At 45.2% G+C, this 14,382-nt stretch overlaps 1 protein-coding gene across 2 annotated transcripts in view; it reads right to left on the reverse strand.

The window, feature by feature from the left end:
- Positions 1-1,382: 1,382 nt before the first annotated feature.
- Tnip2 (TNFAIP3 interacting protein 2) overlaps positions 1,383-14,382 on the reverse strand; it is an 18,199-nt gene continuing 5,199 nt past the window's right edge. The window contains exons 2-7 of one of the 2 annotated variants that reach the window (XM_031341302.1): positions 9,310-9,600; positions 6,781-6,870; positions 5,371-5,619; positions 5,056-5,175; positions 2,694-2,835; positions 1,383-1,661 (exon numbers count right to left, since the gene is read on the reverse strand). In XM_031341302.1, coding sequence (XP_031197162.1) covers positions 1,654-1,661; positions 2,694-2,835; positions 5,056-5,175; positions 5,371-5,619; positions 6,781-6,870; positions 9,310-9,600 — 900 coding nt within the window. In that variant the 3' untranslated portion in view covers positions 1,383-1,653. Of the gene's footprint in view, positions 1,662-1,944; positions 2,836-5,055; positions 5,176-5,370; positions 5,620-6,780; positions 6,871-9,309; positions 9,601-14,382 lie in introns of those variants that run through there. The other variant, XM_031341301.1, reaches the window with a different exon arrangement.

A 14,382-nucleotide genomic window follows, 5' to 3' on the forward strand; every position in this document is an offset into this window, starting at 1 on the left:
TATGTAGTGGGGGGGTGGGGAGAAAGGGGCAGTGGTGGTGCACACCATTAATCTTAGCACTTGGGAGACAGAGGCAGGCAGATTGCTGAGTTCAAGGCCAGCCTGGTATACAGAAGGAGTTCTAGGACAGCCAGGGCTACACAGAGAAACCCTGTCTCGAAAAACCAAAAAAAATTCCTCACTGACCTTAACTGTCTGATCCAATCCTTGTACTGTGTCTTCCAGCCCTAGTTACTCCATTTCCTAGATGATCTATTCTGCTGGTGAAGATTTAAACCAAGCTTTTAATTTTGGCTTGTTGAATTTTTCATTTCTAGCATCATTTCAGTTTAGTTTTTCTTCAGCAGTTCTTTTTATTGAAGTTGATGATTATTTCTTTGAATGACTTCATTATTTCATTATCTCTGTGCTGTTCTTCTCTTGGAGTGCATTCATTTATTTTTTAAAGATTTATTTATTGATTTTATATGAGTATACTATAGCTTTCTTCAGACACACCAGAAGAGGGCATCAGATCCCATTACAGATGGTTGTGAGCCACCATGTGGTTGCTGGGATTTGAACTCCGGACCTCTGATAGACCAGTTAGTGCTCTTAACTGCTGAGCCATCTCTCCAGCCCACATTCGTGTATTCTTTAAGCTGTTTGAACATACTTATAAATATTCTTTTAAGTTCTTTGTCTGGAAATTCTAACAAATCATTCCTATTAGAAACTAGTACTGTGAAATTAGTAATCTTTAAGGAAGACATATTATCTTGTTTTTTTATGTTAGTTTTGTTTCTGGGCTGAGTTTTGCCCATCTGGAATTAATATGTTGGTTAAATGTTTCTTCGTATTTTGTTGTTTTTTTTTTTTTATACATTCAGATTTCCTTTATTCTTTTAGTGGTGACATTTACAATGCTCAGGAGATGTAAGTTATAATAAGGTTGAGGGGTCATTTCCCTCTGTGGTATGGTGGACTGGTATTTAGGGCTAGAGGCTCTCTGTTTTTGGGTCAGGGTATTGTCCTGGGTCAGCTGGTGTCTCTTGCATGGGTCTTCAGCTTTTGCTGTGAGTTCTGGGACTCCCCATGGGCCAGTGAGCCTTACTCCATCCAGTTCAGGTCTGCTCCCTCCACTAGGTCTACACCTTTCCACTGAAGCTGGTATAAGATATGGAACTTCCTGAGAACCTGTGGACCTAACTGGAGTCAAATCTGGCCCTTCACCCTGAGTTTGAAGCTTCTGCTGAAGCTGCTGGAAGTCTCAAAGCACCAATAAGTTTTACCCTGGTTCATGACTAGTTTCCTCTCAGTCTTTAACAGTCCCAACACTGTTTCAAAGTCCCAGGTTTCTTCTAAGACTCAAGGTAATTTATGAACCCCTATAAATCAAAGGATAGGTTATATACTTTTAATATATAATAACACAGTAAAAATTCCCATTTCACAAGGGAGGAATAGGTGACAAGGAAATACCATTCTAAAGCAAAACCAATTCTGTAGCTCTCTAGCATCTGGAAAGCTAGATGGTGTCAGCGGGGCTCCTTGGGCATCCCTCCTCCTCTGCTACCTGCAGCACTTGTAAACACATTCTTGGACCAGCTCTGTGCCATGCCTGGATACTAATCTGAGCTCTGCCATTTAATCCTGTGATCTTGGTGAAGAGACTTAATTCCCTGTGAATTGAGGCAAGACAGCAGGAATGTTTCTCCTTACCAGCTGGTCTCTCCTTAGTGACCAGAAAACACCCATTTTTTTTTTTTGTTTTTTTTTTGTTTTTTTCGAGACAGGATTTCTCTGCATAGCCCTGGCTGTCCTGGAACTCACTCTGTAGACCACGCTGCCCTCGAACTCAGAAAACCGCCTGCCTCTGCCTCCCAAGCGCTGGGATTAAAGGCGTGCACCACCACTGCCCGGCAGAAAACACCCATTGTTCCTGCACACATCCCAGCCCAACTCTCAGAGCAACACAGTAGTAAATCCATTTATTACAAAAATAAATGATTAGGAAATAAAGGTGCTTTCCCTTTTGGAAATACAAGTGTTTTTGCAAGGTGATGGTACTGGATGCAGCTGTGTGGCTCTGCTGTGTTTGGGAAGGTTCTAGTGTATCATGTAACTGTAGTGCATGCATGCAGCACAGACAAGGCAGGGAGTCAGATACCTCACTACTCAACAGGATGGAGCTTCCACCCTGGAGAGAGGACACACTGCTCCCACAGTAACTTCCCCTTCCAGCAAGTAGCACAACTCTAGGTGCCAGCAGGCTTCACAATACTCCCACAACAGATAGCTTGCAGCTTTGAATTGACAGCTTGATCCAAACTCCACAAGAGAGACAAAATTGATGTCCACTTGATGCCCCTGACCCCATCTCTTCCTCCTGCTTTGTCAATAGTTCCCTCTGACCCAATCTGCTCCATGGCCAAACGAAAACAAAATTACCTTCCAGTGACCCTGCCCATTTGGGCCCTAGATCCCAGAGGAATGCAACACACTGGGTTGAAGACTGGGTCAGAGGACACCCTCCCAACCCCTTAGAGCAACTATGGTGGTCACAGGTCACAGGGGCATGGTGTCTCTGGCTCATTGGCAGCACTCAGACAGGTGCTTGAGGAATGCCTCGCCTTGCTCATCACTGAAGCACCTCAGGCAATGAGGACACTGAAGGTCACCCTGACCTCTCTGGGCTGTGCAGACATGCCCACCCTCTGCAGAAGGTTCCATCTGTTGGGACCTAGACTCGGGCCTCCAGCCACCAGGTGTCACATGCTCCAGTGCATCCATCTCTAAGTACTTGGCAGTTTTGTTCCCCGTATGAATCCGACAGGGTCCTGGCTCCCGGGAGTCCTGTAGAGAAGGCAAAAGTTAGTTGACATGGGCTTTGCTAGAGGTCAACAAAGCTTGGCCCTAGGTTCTAACAACTAGAGACATCTCAGAATAGACCTTAAATTCCACTGCCTTGATTCTTTTTGTACCAAAACGCCTCACTTTCATCAAACATCAGCTGTCAGTCCACATACCACAAGAGTTTCAACAAGGAATGTGGAACTAACCTCTGGAATCAAGGTATTTTATTTGGCTCTCTGGAGTTTCTAAAGGCTTAAATTGGAAGATCTCATTCCTCAAATCCTAATGTTTCTTGCTGTCTAGACAAATGTGCTGAGTGAACTGAAGAAGTCCTACAGGTACTTGGTCATATCATGAAAGAACAGAAGTGGGAAGCCTGATTGGAGCCTTCAGCCTTAGGATATTCAGTCAAGGAAGTGACCCTGCCCAACTAACACCAGAGTGAGAGAAACAAAGCTGGGGGTGGTGTGGGCGGCTGGGCATTAACCAGGGAACAGGCAAACTAAGTCCCACTGTACCTCAATGTGGTTTGAGGTGCTAGACAGCCTTTGAGACCTACAGTGGCAGCCATTACTCTTGGCACAGTCTGGCACATGTACACTAAACAAATGCCACAAAGCACCTTGGGCAGTGGTGGCCATTGCTACATGTATAGGAGTACGGTTGCCTTACTCCAGCACCTGCTCTTGCTACTATTACTTCACATCTGAATTTGAATTTTTCTCAGAGGGACAAAGTCTTAACACTCTGACTTCACCACTGTCATATGGTTGTCGTCCTTAGGTTGAGCAAAGAAGGGTGTTTAAGAGGCCATTACTGATGCAAAGGCCCTGATCCCCAACAGAAATCTAGCCTTTGGGGCTGATCAGAAATCCCTCAGAGTACCTAGCTAGACATGCCTAGAGCCAGTAAGATCACTCCTCTGTCACATTAAAAGACTGCCTGAGAGGTCATACCATTAGTGACCTTGCAATCTAAAGCACAGAAGCCAGCAAAAAACAAAACAAAACAAACAAACCTACAGGCAAGGCTGAAAGCTCAGCAAACCCACACAGTCATGTTCGGATATCTCCATTCCTGCCCATGTTGCATGCTAGAAAATTCTGTTCTATGCCTATAGTCCTGGGGCTTTAGAGGAATAGCCTCCTCTATGGCCATACCACCCTGAACAAGCCTGATCTAAAACAAGATGGGGAAACATCCACACTCCCCATTATATGATGCCAAAGGGACTGCTGGAGCTAAGCAAAGGCTCTGGGAAGGGTTCTCTGTTACTGCTAAAGCCCTCTGGCACCATCCTCTTTTCCTGTGGATTTAGGGAGGGCCAGCGGTTTCCACCAAAATCCTCCATTCATTACAACTGATGCTTGTGAATTAACCTTAAGGTTGATGAACAAAGGTATCTACCAGGCTGCTCCTATGCCCCTGGTGCAGATAAAGGGAAGCAGAAACTGATGAGGTCCAGCAGCTGCTCAGAACAGAACAGTATGGGCAGCCTTCACATACCTCTGGTTCTTCTCACACCTTAATTGGGAGAGACCATTTCAAAACCAGTTCTGCCTTCTCGGCCTAATTGATTTTCAGAGGCACCTCTATTATCCAAGCTGTTAGGACAGTAAGTTCTCTGAGGGGGGCCTGGGGTTTATCACAGGACAGATGTATGGATACTAAGTGGCTAAAATAATAAATCTTTCCTAGGAATTTGCAAAGCAGAAGTCTATCCAGGTCGGAGGAGAGGTAAAAGGCACGTATGTCCAGCTTTTTATGCCTGAGAGACTTCCACCGACGCTATGTACCGGCACTAAAAACAGGAGGCAGCAGGCCCACTGGCTAGCCTGGAGTACCTCATTGAGTGCTCAGGGCCTGTGTCCTACCTCTGCAAAATAGTCACTAGGGTCTCTACCTCACAAAGACAGACACTTAAGAGAACCTGAGGTCTGGGATATGCTTTTGTTGTATGGAAACTGTGAGCAGGGAGTCAGGAAAGGCCCTGAGGACAGCTAACTTTTACCAACACAGGCCACAATGCTGACCTCCACAGTTAAATACAGTACCACGGAGAGGTTTTCTATGGCCACACCCTAGGCCCAGGAGAAGTTGCTCTGCACAGAGCTGGGAATGGGGCACATCACCAACAGTATTGTCAGCTGATACATCTTTGTTCAAAATTCACAATAAAAGAAAATACATCTAAAGGGAGAAATTCTCTTGTACTCTTACCTGTCCCTGGGACACTTGGTACATCAAGGACATGACCTTTTCCTCTAGCTCTTGAATCTTACTATGAGCTCGTTCCCGATCTGCCCTTTCTGACTTGAAGTCATCCTTGTAAGCGAGAATCTGAGAAAAGACAGAATATTCATTTCTCCTCAAGGAAGGAGAAAGTCCTTACCTGCCTTCTCCCACTACTCTATGACTGTATCCTACCCAGTTCCACCAAACATTTAGCCTAGGCTGTCCCAAGATTACAGCCACTGCCTGTGGTGTGTAAACAGGCAGACATCCCTGTCAGTGAGGCTGGGAGCCTGAGGACACCTGCTGTTCTAGCATCTGCACTCGTTCCAGCGCAGTGTCCCGGGCTGTCTTCATGGCTGTCAGCTCCTGCTTTGCTTCTGCACAGTCGCTTATTTTCTCCTCCAACTGTCTGTTAAGCCGGGAAATCTCCTTCTTCATCAGCTCAGGCTCTAGAGGGACCTGCCGCCTCTTTAGCTGGGCATGTAGCCCCTTCACATATTCATCCCTACTTGCATCATAACGCTGCCACTTAGCATTGAGGTCTTCTACCTGAAAAGACAGAACCAAAAGAGACTTTTGCTCAAGCCAACATGGATCTGTGGTTATCAACAATAATTTACAAAGTAAGGTTTTCCTAAGGAAAACCTGCCTTCCTTTCTTTTGTACAGAGAGAGTTCTAAGCCTACCAGGGAACCTGATACATTATAGGAACATCCATATGAATGGTCTTTTGTAGTTGTTGTTGTTTGGTCTGGCTGGGTTGGGTTTTTCCAGATAAGGTTTCTCCATGTAGCTCTAGCTGTCCTGGAACTCACCTATTCACAGAGATCCATCTGCCTCTGCCTCCCAAGTGCTGGGATTAAAGGTGTGTACCAGCCAGGCAGTGGTGGCACACACCTTTAATCCCAGTGCTTGGGAGGCAGAGGCAGGTTGATTTCTGAGTTCGAGGCCAGCCTGGTTTACAGAGTGAGTTCCAGGACAGCCAGAGATACACAGAGAAACCCTGTCTCAAAAAAACCAAAAATAAAAAAATAAAAATAAATAAAAAATAAAGGTGTGTACCACCACCCCTTGGCCATAATAATAATCTAAACAGATGTAAACTCAGTGTAACATTCTTGCCTTAAAAACTGCTTCCCAAAAGGGGGTTAAACCCTAAACCACTTTTGGAAGCAGTGTCTCAGCTAGTCAAGTACTTGCTAAGCAAGTAGGAAGACCTGATTTCAGATTGCCAGCACCCATGTAAAAGCTGGGTATGACACACATCAGTACACATGTCAGTAATGCCATTGCTGGCTATGGGGAGGGGTCAGACTCCTGGAGCTCACTGGCTAGCCTAGCCAAATTTATATGCTCCAGCAAGAAACCTTGTTGCAAAACAATGTGAAGTACAATTGCCCAATGTCACTTTTTAGCCTCCACATGCAAGTACAAACATATACAACACACACTCCCAAAATTACTTCCTGATGGTAATTCTTGTACTTCCTTTATTGACTAGTTAATTCTAGGAGGACAGAGAGTTCCTGATTTTACTATATCCTCTGTGGCAGAATGGTCAGATCTCTGGAGACTGTGTAAATCAAGTTAAAGCCAGGGGGCAGAAGTCACTTCTAGGCACCAGCTTTTTAAAAAAAAAAAAAAAAAAAAGCCTTCATTTAGCATCTGTCAGGGTTAACGTTCCTCTTCACTGAGATGTTAGATACTCACGTGAGTCACCTTCTGTTTTAACAGTCGATTTTCTTCCTGTAACTTCTTAATAACACTCTGGCCAGAAGCATCCCTGCTTGTATGCTCTAGCTACATAAGGAAGAGACAAAAAGAAGCCATGTCACTGTGTGAGTATAACATACAGAAATGGAGAGGAAGTTGGAGCCAGAGGCTGAGGTCACAGACTGTCACTGGAGCTGCACTGTAGGAGGTGGTGCCTGTTCACTCACTGAAGAAGCAAAACAGATACCAAAAAACAGACACACTCCCAACTAAGGCCAGGACATAATCTTGGCAGAGGGTCTCTAAGTATATCACTCTTGACACTGTCCTTGTTCCTTCTTACCTTCCAACATAAGCTGTCTATATTTTAAATCTGGACTAAACATTCAAATGTCATCGAGTCTAGAGGAGTAAGTACACCAGCTGTAATGAAACCTTCACAGCTCCAGAACTTAGTCATCATCACAGGCAACAGGGAAGACAGGAACATAGTTTCACTCTGTAACAGAGACATGCCCAGCTTCCAGGAGCCTTTCCAGGTCCTTAGTGTAGCCTGGCCACAGATTCATCTTATCTCCTGCAGACTCACCAAGACAGAAATCCTGCCTATAGACAAGAGGACTTATCTGGATGCGGTAACCTAACTTGTGCTTAACACAAAGTCAGAACCAGGGCATCCGATCATAGATGCCACACTCCAAACTAACCCCTAGCAGCAGCTGGCTGACCCGACTGTAAAGCATCATAAACATTTCTGGAGTATACTTTATATTCCAGAAATCCCGGGCATTCCATGCTACAGAAGGGCTGGCAAATCACAGACGTTAGTTTTAAGAAATCCCCTTGAATGACAGGAAGTACATGTCCTAACCCAGACTGCTGGGAAGCCCCAGATGACTCGGCCAAGTCCAAGGCTGAGAAATGATACCGACTTAAGAGACATGACATGCCTGTGTGCCAGAAGCCAGCACCCACCTACCAGCCTCCTGAGGCTGCTTTGAGATCCTCAAGGGGAATGCTGTGGTGATACAAACCTGGACAAGAGCACTTCCTATACAGAAGCACATACAGCTGGCTTCCTTCTAGGGTGATCTCTTCGTGAACTCTAACTGGGATGGACGGTTGTTGGTCGAGTTTCTCTGCACTTTGGAGAAGCTGCTGGTAGCTGTGTATCCCTTTCCTCAGAACACACACAGTCTCATGATCTAGAGGCCCCAGGGAAGGGCTGGGGGGAGGTGTACATAAGGCGTACCAGTCTCAGCCTGGTACTGTTATGATCTGAATCAGAAATGTTCCCCACAGGCTCACGGTTTGAAAGCTTGACCCCAGAGAACAATGCTATTTGTAGAGGCTATAGGAACTTTAGGAGGTGTGGCACAGCAGTCAGGAGGAAGTCACTAAGGGCAGACCTTTGAAGACGATACCTGGCCCCTAGTCCCACAGCCTCCTTGTCTCTCTGTCTCTGTCTCTGTCTCCCTTCCTGTCTGCCATGATGTGAGGACTCTCTGTCACAGGTTCCCATTGTCATGACTTTGGCAATGCCATCCCTACCATGATAGCCTGGAACCCTCCCTGTAGTTTGTTGCTCTGTTGGTAGTCATAGCAGCACAAAAGCTACAAATACACCCCCTGGTAACTGAGGCAAAGTGTGCCATATGTGCTTGTTTCCCTGTCAGCTCCACACAGATCAGCACCACCTGCCAGCAGGAAATAAGGTACCATGCCTGGCCTATACTGAGTCCTGGTCCCACCAGTCATGCGTTCTTCCTGACCAGGAGCCCTCTGGTTTGTGAGATCTCCTCTCATAACTACCTTATGGATATTCAATGCTGAAGCCTTTAATCATGCTCCTCTCCACCAAACTCACACAGAGCCATAACCCAAACTTTTCTGATCTGGAGCCACAGAAGGCTCTTCCTGGGTCCCTACTGCAACCTGTCCCTTCTGGCTTCTGGCTCTTCTGTCACCATCTTCTGTCCACCTCATACAATGACTACATGGGGTTCAGAGTTTTGAGGCATGAAGATGCTCTGTGTTATCGTGTCATAATGAAGAAGTCCTGAGGGTGGACCTATGACAGTCTAGTTTATGGCAGGCCATGTTGCTGGCAACAGAAGTTCTGGCTCTTCATGAGACTTGTGCTAGATCAGCTCTTACCACTCAGATGTATGGAGCCTGCAAAAGACTGCCACCCATGCATCTCTAGCAGCTTTAGGTCTAGAGTCTGCATATGTGGCATAGGCACTTGTCCTCTTCTGCAGTGTCACCTAGATCTGCCTCAGTGACAGCACCTGCTGGGGCAGTCCCTCTATTCCAAGCTCTTCCTTCCTCTCCCCAAGTGCCTTCTGACTGTCATGCAGGATCAGCGACAGGCAATGCTAGGAGTGGGGGAGACTATTCTCCTCCCTGAGAGAAGAGTAGGTTCTGTGGCACCCCCCAGACCTCAGCGATTGCTCAGGAGTACTAGAGAATAACAATGACTCTTGTCACACCAGAGTCTTCACTTGATCTAGTTACACGGCCTACCTCAGCTGGGCTTTTCTCCCCAGCGTCTCCCTGTACACATTGTCGTTCATCCAGACATTTGGCCAGATGTTGGCACATGTGGGCAGTGGCAGCCAATGTCCTGCGCAGTTGGTGGGTCTCATCAGCCAAGGAGCGGCACAGAACTTCACTGGCAGCCCTGGCTTTCTCCTTCTCTGCCATACTTCTCCGAAGCAAGACGACCTCCTTCTCTTGCTCATGCTGAGGCTGGCTCATCAGCTGCTGCATCTCCCTCTCTTTTTCTTCTAGACGCTCAGTAAGTCTTTTAACTTCCTATGTAGATAAGAATTTAAAAGCACAGTTTCAATGAGTGTGGTAATGCATGCCTATAATCCCAGCAACGGGAAAGCTGAGACAGGAAAGAAAAGAATTTGAAGCCAGCTAGGGAGACTCTATCTAAAAATGTAAAGGGAGATAAGCAGGTTCAATAGTTGTGAAAATTAAAGCACAGATTGAATAACTGAAGCAATGTCGAAAGCAAAGATTCAAAACCAGGCATGATAGGACACACGTGCAATCCCAGCACTTAGGATGGGGTGTGGAGGCAGGAGCACGAGAAGTTCAAGGAATGCTCAACTATATAGCAACTTCAAGGCCAGTCTGGGCTACCTGAGGAAAAAATGTGATAAAAACATAAGAAACTCGGGCTGGAGAGATGGCTCATTGGTTAAGAGCACTAACTGCTCTTCTAGTGGTCCTGAGTTCAATTCCCAGCAACCACATGGTGGCTCACAACCATCTGAAATGGGATCCAATGCCCTCTTCTGGTGTGTCTGAAGACAGCTATAGTGTACTCATATACATAAAATAAATAAATCTGTTTAAAAAAAATAATTTAACCAGCACTTGGGAGGCAGAGGCAGGCGGATTTCTGAGTTCGAGGCCAGCCTGGTCTATAGAGTGAGTTCCAGGACAGCCAGGGCTATACAGAGAAACCTTGTCTCAAAAAACCAAAATAAATAAATAAATAAAATTTAAAAAACATAAGAAACTGGCAAGGATAATGTATCATTAGATAACATGCACTCTAAAGGCAGGCTTTAGAGATAATATAGCTAATACTGGAGGTTTTCATTCAAAATTTAGTCTCAGTGAGGTGTAATGGTGCATACCTTTAATCCCAACTTTTGGGAGGGAGAGTCAGGTAGTTTCCTTTGAGTCAGAGGCCAGCCTCATCTACACAAAACAAGTTCTAACCAACTAGGACTACATAGTGAGATCCTGTCTCAAAAAAAAAAAAAATTAATTAGTGGGAAGCAGAAACAGGCAGATCTCCAAGCTCAAGGCCAGGCCAACCTGATCTATAGAGTGACTTCCAGGACAGCCAGGGCTACAATGAGAACCCCTGTCTCAAAACAACAGAAAAAATAATAAAAATAGAGTATTTGCAGATATCAGTAGTTCAAGTGAGGTCATACTGAATTAGGACTATCCCTAATCTAACCGCCGATGTCCATCTAAGAAGGAACTTCAGATAGATGTGCTTAGAAGAGAAGGCCATGTGGAAACAGAGAAGACTAAGGACCGGCACACTACCAAACGCTGGAAGAGGTAAAAAAGGACACCTTGATGTGGTGCTCCTCACCTCTAGGATGGTGAAACATTAAATCTCTGTTGCTTTAAGTTCACCATATATGGTACTTTGTTTAGAAAACTAATATAGCCTGAAATCCTAATTACTACTTAAGAAAAAAAAAAGCTGGATGTGGTATCCAATGCCTGTAATCCTAGCACGTGGGAAGCTGAGGCAGGAGAACTGCCAAGAGTTTCAGTCAGCCTTCTCTACCTAATGAGCTCCAGGCCAGCCTAAAACAATTATATTATTTTGATTTTTTTTTTTTTCACACAAGATATCTCTCTACAGCTCAGTTTAACCTCAAACTCACAGCAGTCTTCCTGGCTCACGCTTCCTATGTGCTGGGACCACGGGTCCTTAAGTGGCAATTTTGTTTTACTTTGTTTTGGTTAAGACTTTTTTCTGAAGAGTCAGATGGTGGCGGTGGCCCACAACTTTGATCCAGTACTTGGGAGGCAGAGGCAGGTGGATCTCTGACATTGAGACCAGCCTGGTCTAAAGACGGAACTCCAGGACAGCCAAGACTATATAGAGAAACCCAGTTTGGGGGTGGGGGCTGGGGGAGACTTTTTCTGGGTCTGGAGAGATGGCTCACTTGGTTAAGCACACTGAATGATCTTCCAGAAGACTCTAGTTCAATCCCCACCATCCACATGGCCCCTCGACATGGTCTGTAACTCCAATTCCAGGGCATTTGATATCCTCCTCTTGCCTCCACAGAAACCAGACATGCATGTGGTGCCCAGGCATTCATGCGGACAAAACACTAATATATATAATAATTTTTTTTAAAAAAAACTTTCTCTAGGTTGCCCAGACTGGCTTGAGTCACTGAGCTCAAGCTCAGCCTCCGCAGTGCTAGGCGTAGTGCATATACCATCAGCCTGGCCAAAATGACCATTTTTAATGATCTGGCCTTAAATTTGTGCTTTCCTATTTTCAAAGAATTCTCAAGCATAAAGAGTACATGATGAGATGAAATAGCCTCAACCAATCCACTCTGCAATGAAGAAACAGGTCTACAAAAGCCAGGGACAGATAGCCTCTGTCTTGTATCCCTAGACCTTGTCACCATGATAAATGAGACACCCACTACACTGTAAAGACAAACTTCAATTATTTCTCTCTTTATAATTTTATTATTGTCCATGTACGGTGTATGAAGTGTGTGTGTATTCATGGTGTGGTGCACATATAGAAATCAGAGGACAATTTTCAGGAGTTGATTCTTTCTCTGCACCCTGGGTTCCAGACATGAACATGCTTGTACAGAAAGCACTTTTGGCCTTCCTTATGCTGTGACCCTTTTGTTGTTGTTGTTTTTGGTTTTTCTTTTTCCTTTTTTTTTGAGACAGGGTTTCTCTGTGTAGCCCAGGCTGTCCTGGAACTCACTATGTAGACAAGGCTGGCCTTAAACTCAGAAATCTGCCTGCCTCTGCCTCCCAAGTGCTGGGATTAAAGGCGTGCGCCACCACCGCCCGGCGATGCTGTGACCTTTTATTTCAGCTCCTCATGCTGTGGTGGCTCCAACCATAAAATCATTCTTTTTGTTGCTACTTCATAATTGTAGTTTTGCTACTGTCATGAATTGAAATGTAAGTATTTTTGGAGACAGAGGTTTGCCAAAGGGGCCATGATGTATATGGCAAACCAGGAAGAGAAAAATTGGAAGGAAAGGACTGCAGATGCCAGGATTAGGCAGGACCTATGAGGCCAGTCTCCAGGTAACAGGATGCAGTTGAATAGCCACAGGCAACATGGTGAAGAGCACCATTTACCCAAAAAATCTTATCATCCATCTAGGCCTCAAGCTGCAGATGAGTTAGGGTCTCAAGTCCCACTCCAGGATAGCATGAGGACAGGTTTATGGCTCATCCTGACATACTGTCTGTCAAAGATGAACTTCTTAATTCTTCCACATACCCAGTCTTCAGTATTCTCTGTGGGAGCTTCCAGTCCCTTCTGGTCTAGGATCCCAGTTTCTAGAGATGGTGGATATGGTCATCAATGAAAGCAAGCTAACCAACCATTTGCTTTCTACTGCTATTTGGGGTTTGTTTCTTTGACAGGATCTTACTCTGTAGACCAGCCTGGCCTAGAACTCACAGAAACCCATCTGCCTCTGCCTTTCTAGTGCTAGGATAAAAAGTATACACTTTAATGTCCAGCTACTGCTGTTTTTGAAAACCTGCCTTGTCATTTCAGTAAACAAAGGGGCCTGTGGGCAGTGGCTGAGGTGATAAACCTCTCTGGTCTTCCCCAATCAGTGATTGAAGTACACCCCTCACAAAACTGACCAATGGGTAAGCAAAAGGACACTCACCTTCATAAGCTACTAAATCATTAAAATGCTCCTTAAGAATGAAAAATGACAGGGGCTAAAGAGACGGCGCCTCAGTTAGGAGTGCACACTGCTCTTACAGAAGAATGGAGTTCAGTTCCCATCATCCACATCCTGTGCCTCACAACCACCTGGAACTCCAGCTCCAATGGGCTCCAATGGTGAACCCTCTTGTGGACTTTACCAGCACTGACATTCACATCACACACAGGCAAACACATACATACATATCTTTTTCTTTTTAAAGATTTATTTTATTTATATGAGTACACTGTAGCTGTCTCCAGACACACCAGAAGAGGGCATCAGATCCTGTTACAGATGGTTGTGAGCCACCGTGTGGTTGCTGGGAATTGAACTCAGGACCTCTGGAAGAGCAGTCAGTGTTCTTAACCACTGAGCCATCTCTCCAGCCCCATACATATCTTAAAAGTAATAATATATCAGGCTGGAGAGATGGCTCTATGGTTAAGAGCACTTGCTGCTCTTGCAGAGGATCTAGGTTCAGTTCCCAGACCTCATATCAGATAGCTCACAACCACTTGTAACTCCAGTTCTAGGAAATCTGATGCCCTCTGCTAGACTCCATGGGTACCAAGCAAGCACATGGTATACATACATGCAAGCAGATTCACACATAAACAAAATAAAGTAAATCTTTTAAGGAAAAAGTTGTAATATTTAATTACACATTCCTTGTAATGTACACCCACTTGGCCAACTTGGGATCCTCAAAATGCCATTACCAGGTGTGGGCCCTTGTTTTGTACCACCAGAAACATCCTCTGCTCCTCCTGACCCTCTTCAAATCACCTTTAACACATGCTGTTCTTTTTTTTTTTTTTTTTTCAAGACATGGTTTCTCTGTGTAGCCCTGGCTGTCCTGGAACTCACTCTGTAGACCAGGCTGGCCTCGAACTCAAAAGTCTACCTGCCTCTGCCTCCCAAGTGCTGGGATTAAAGGCATGTGCCACCACCGCCCAGCTCATTCTGTTCATTTTTAGTTTAATCTCATCTATCAGTTTTGTATCCACAAAAAAGTCATTAGTATCTTGCTCCTTTGTGTGTGAGTCTCTGTCTCTGTCTCTGTCTCTGTCTCTGTCTCTCTCTCTCTCTCTCTCTCTCTCTGTGTGTGTGT

Source organism: Mastomys coucha, unplaced genomic scaffold (assembly GCF_008632895.1).
Source record: "Mastomys coucha isolate ucsf_1 unplaced genomic scaffold, UCSF_Mcou_1 pScaffold22, whole genome shotgun sequence".
Lineage (NCBI taxonomy): Eukaryota > Metazoa > Chordata > Mammalia > Rodentia > Muridae > Mastomys > Mastomys coucha.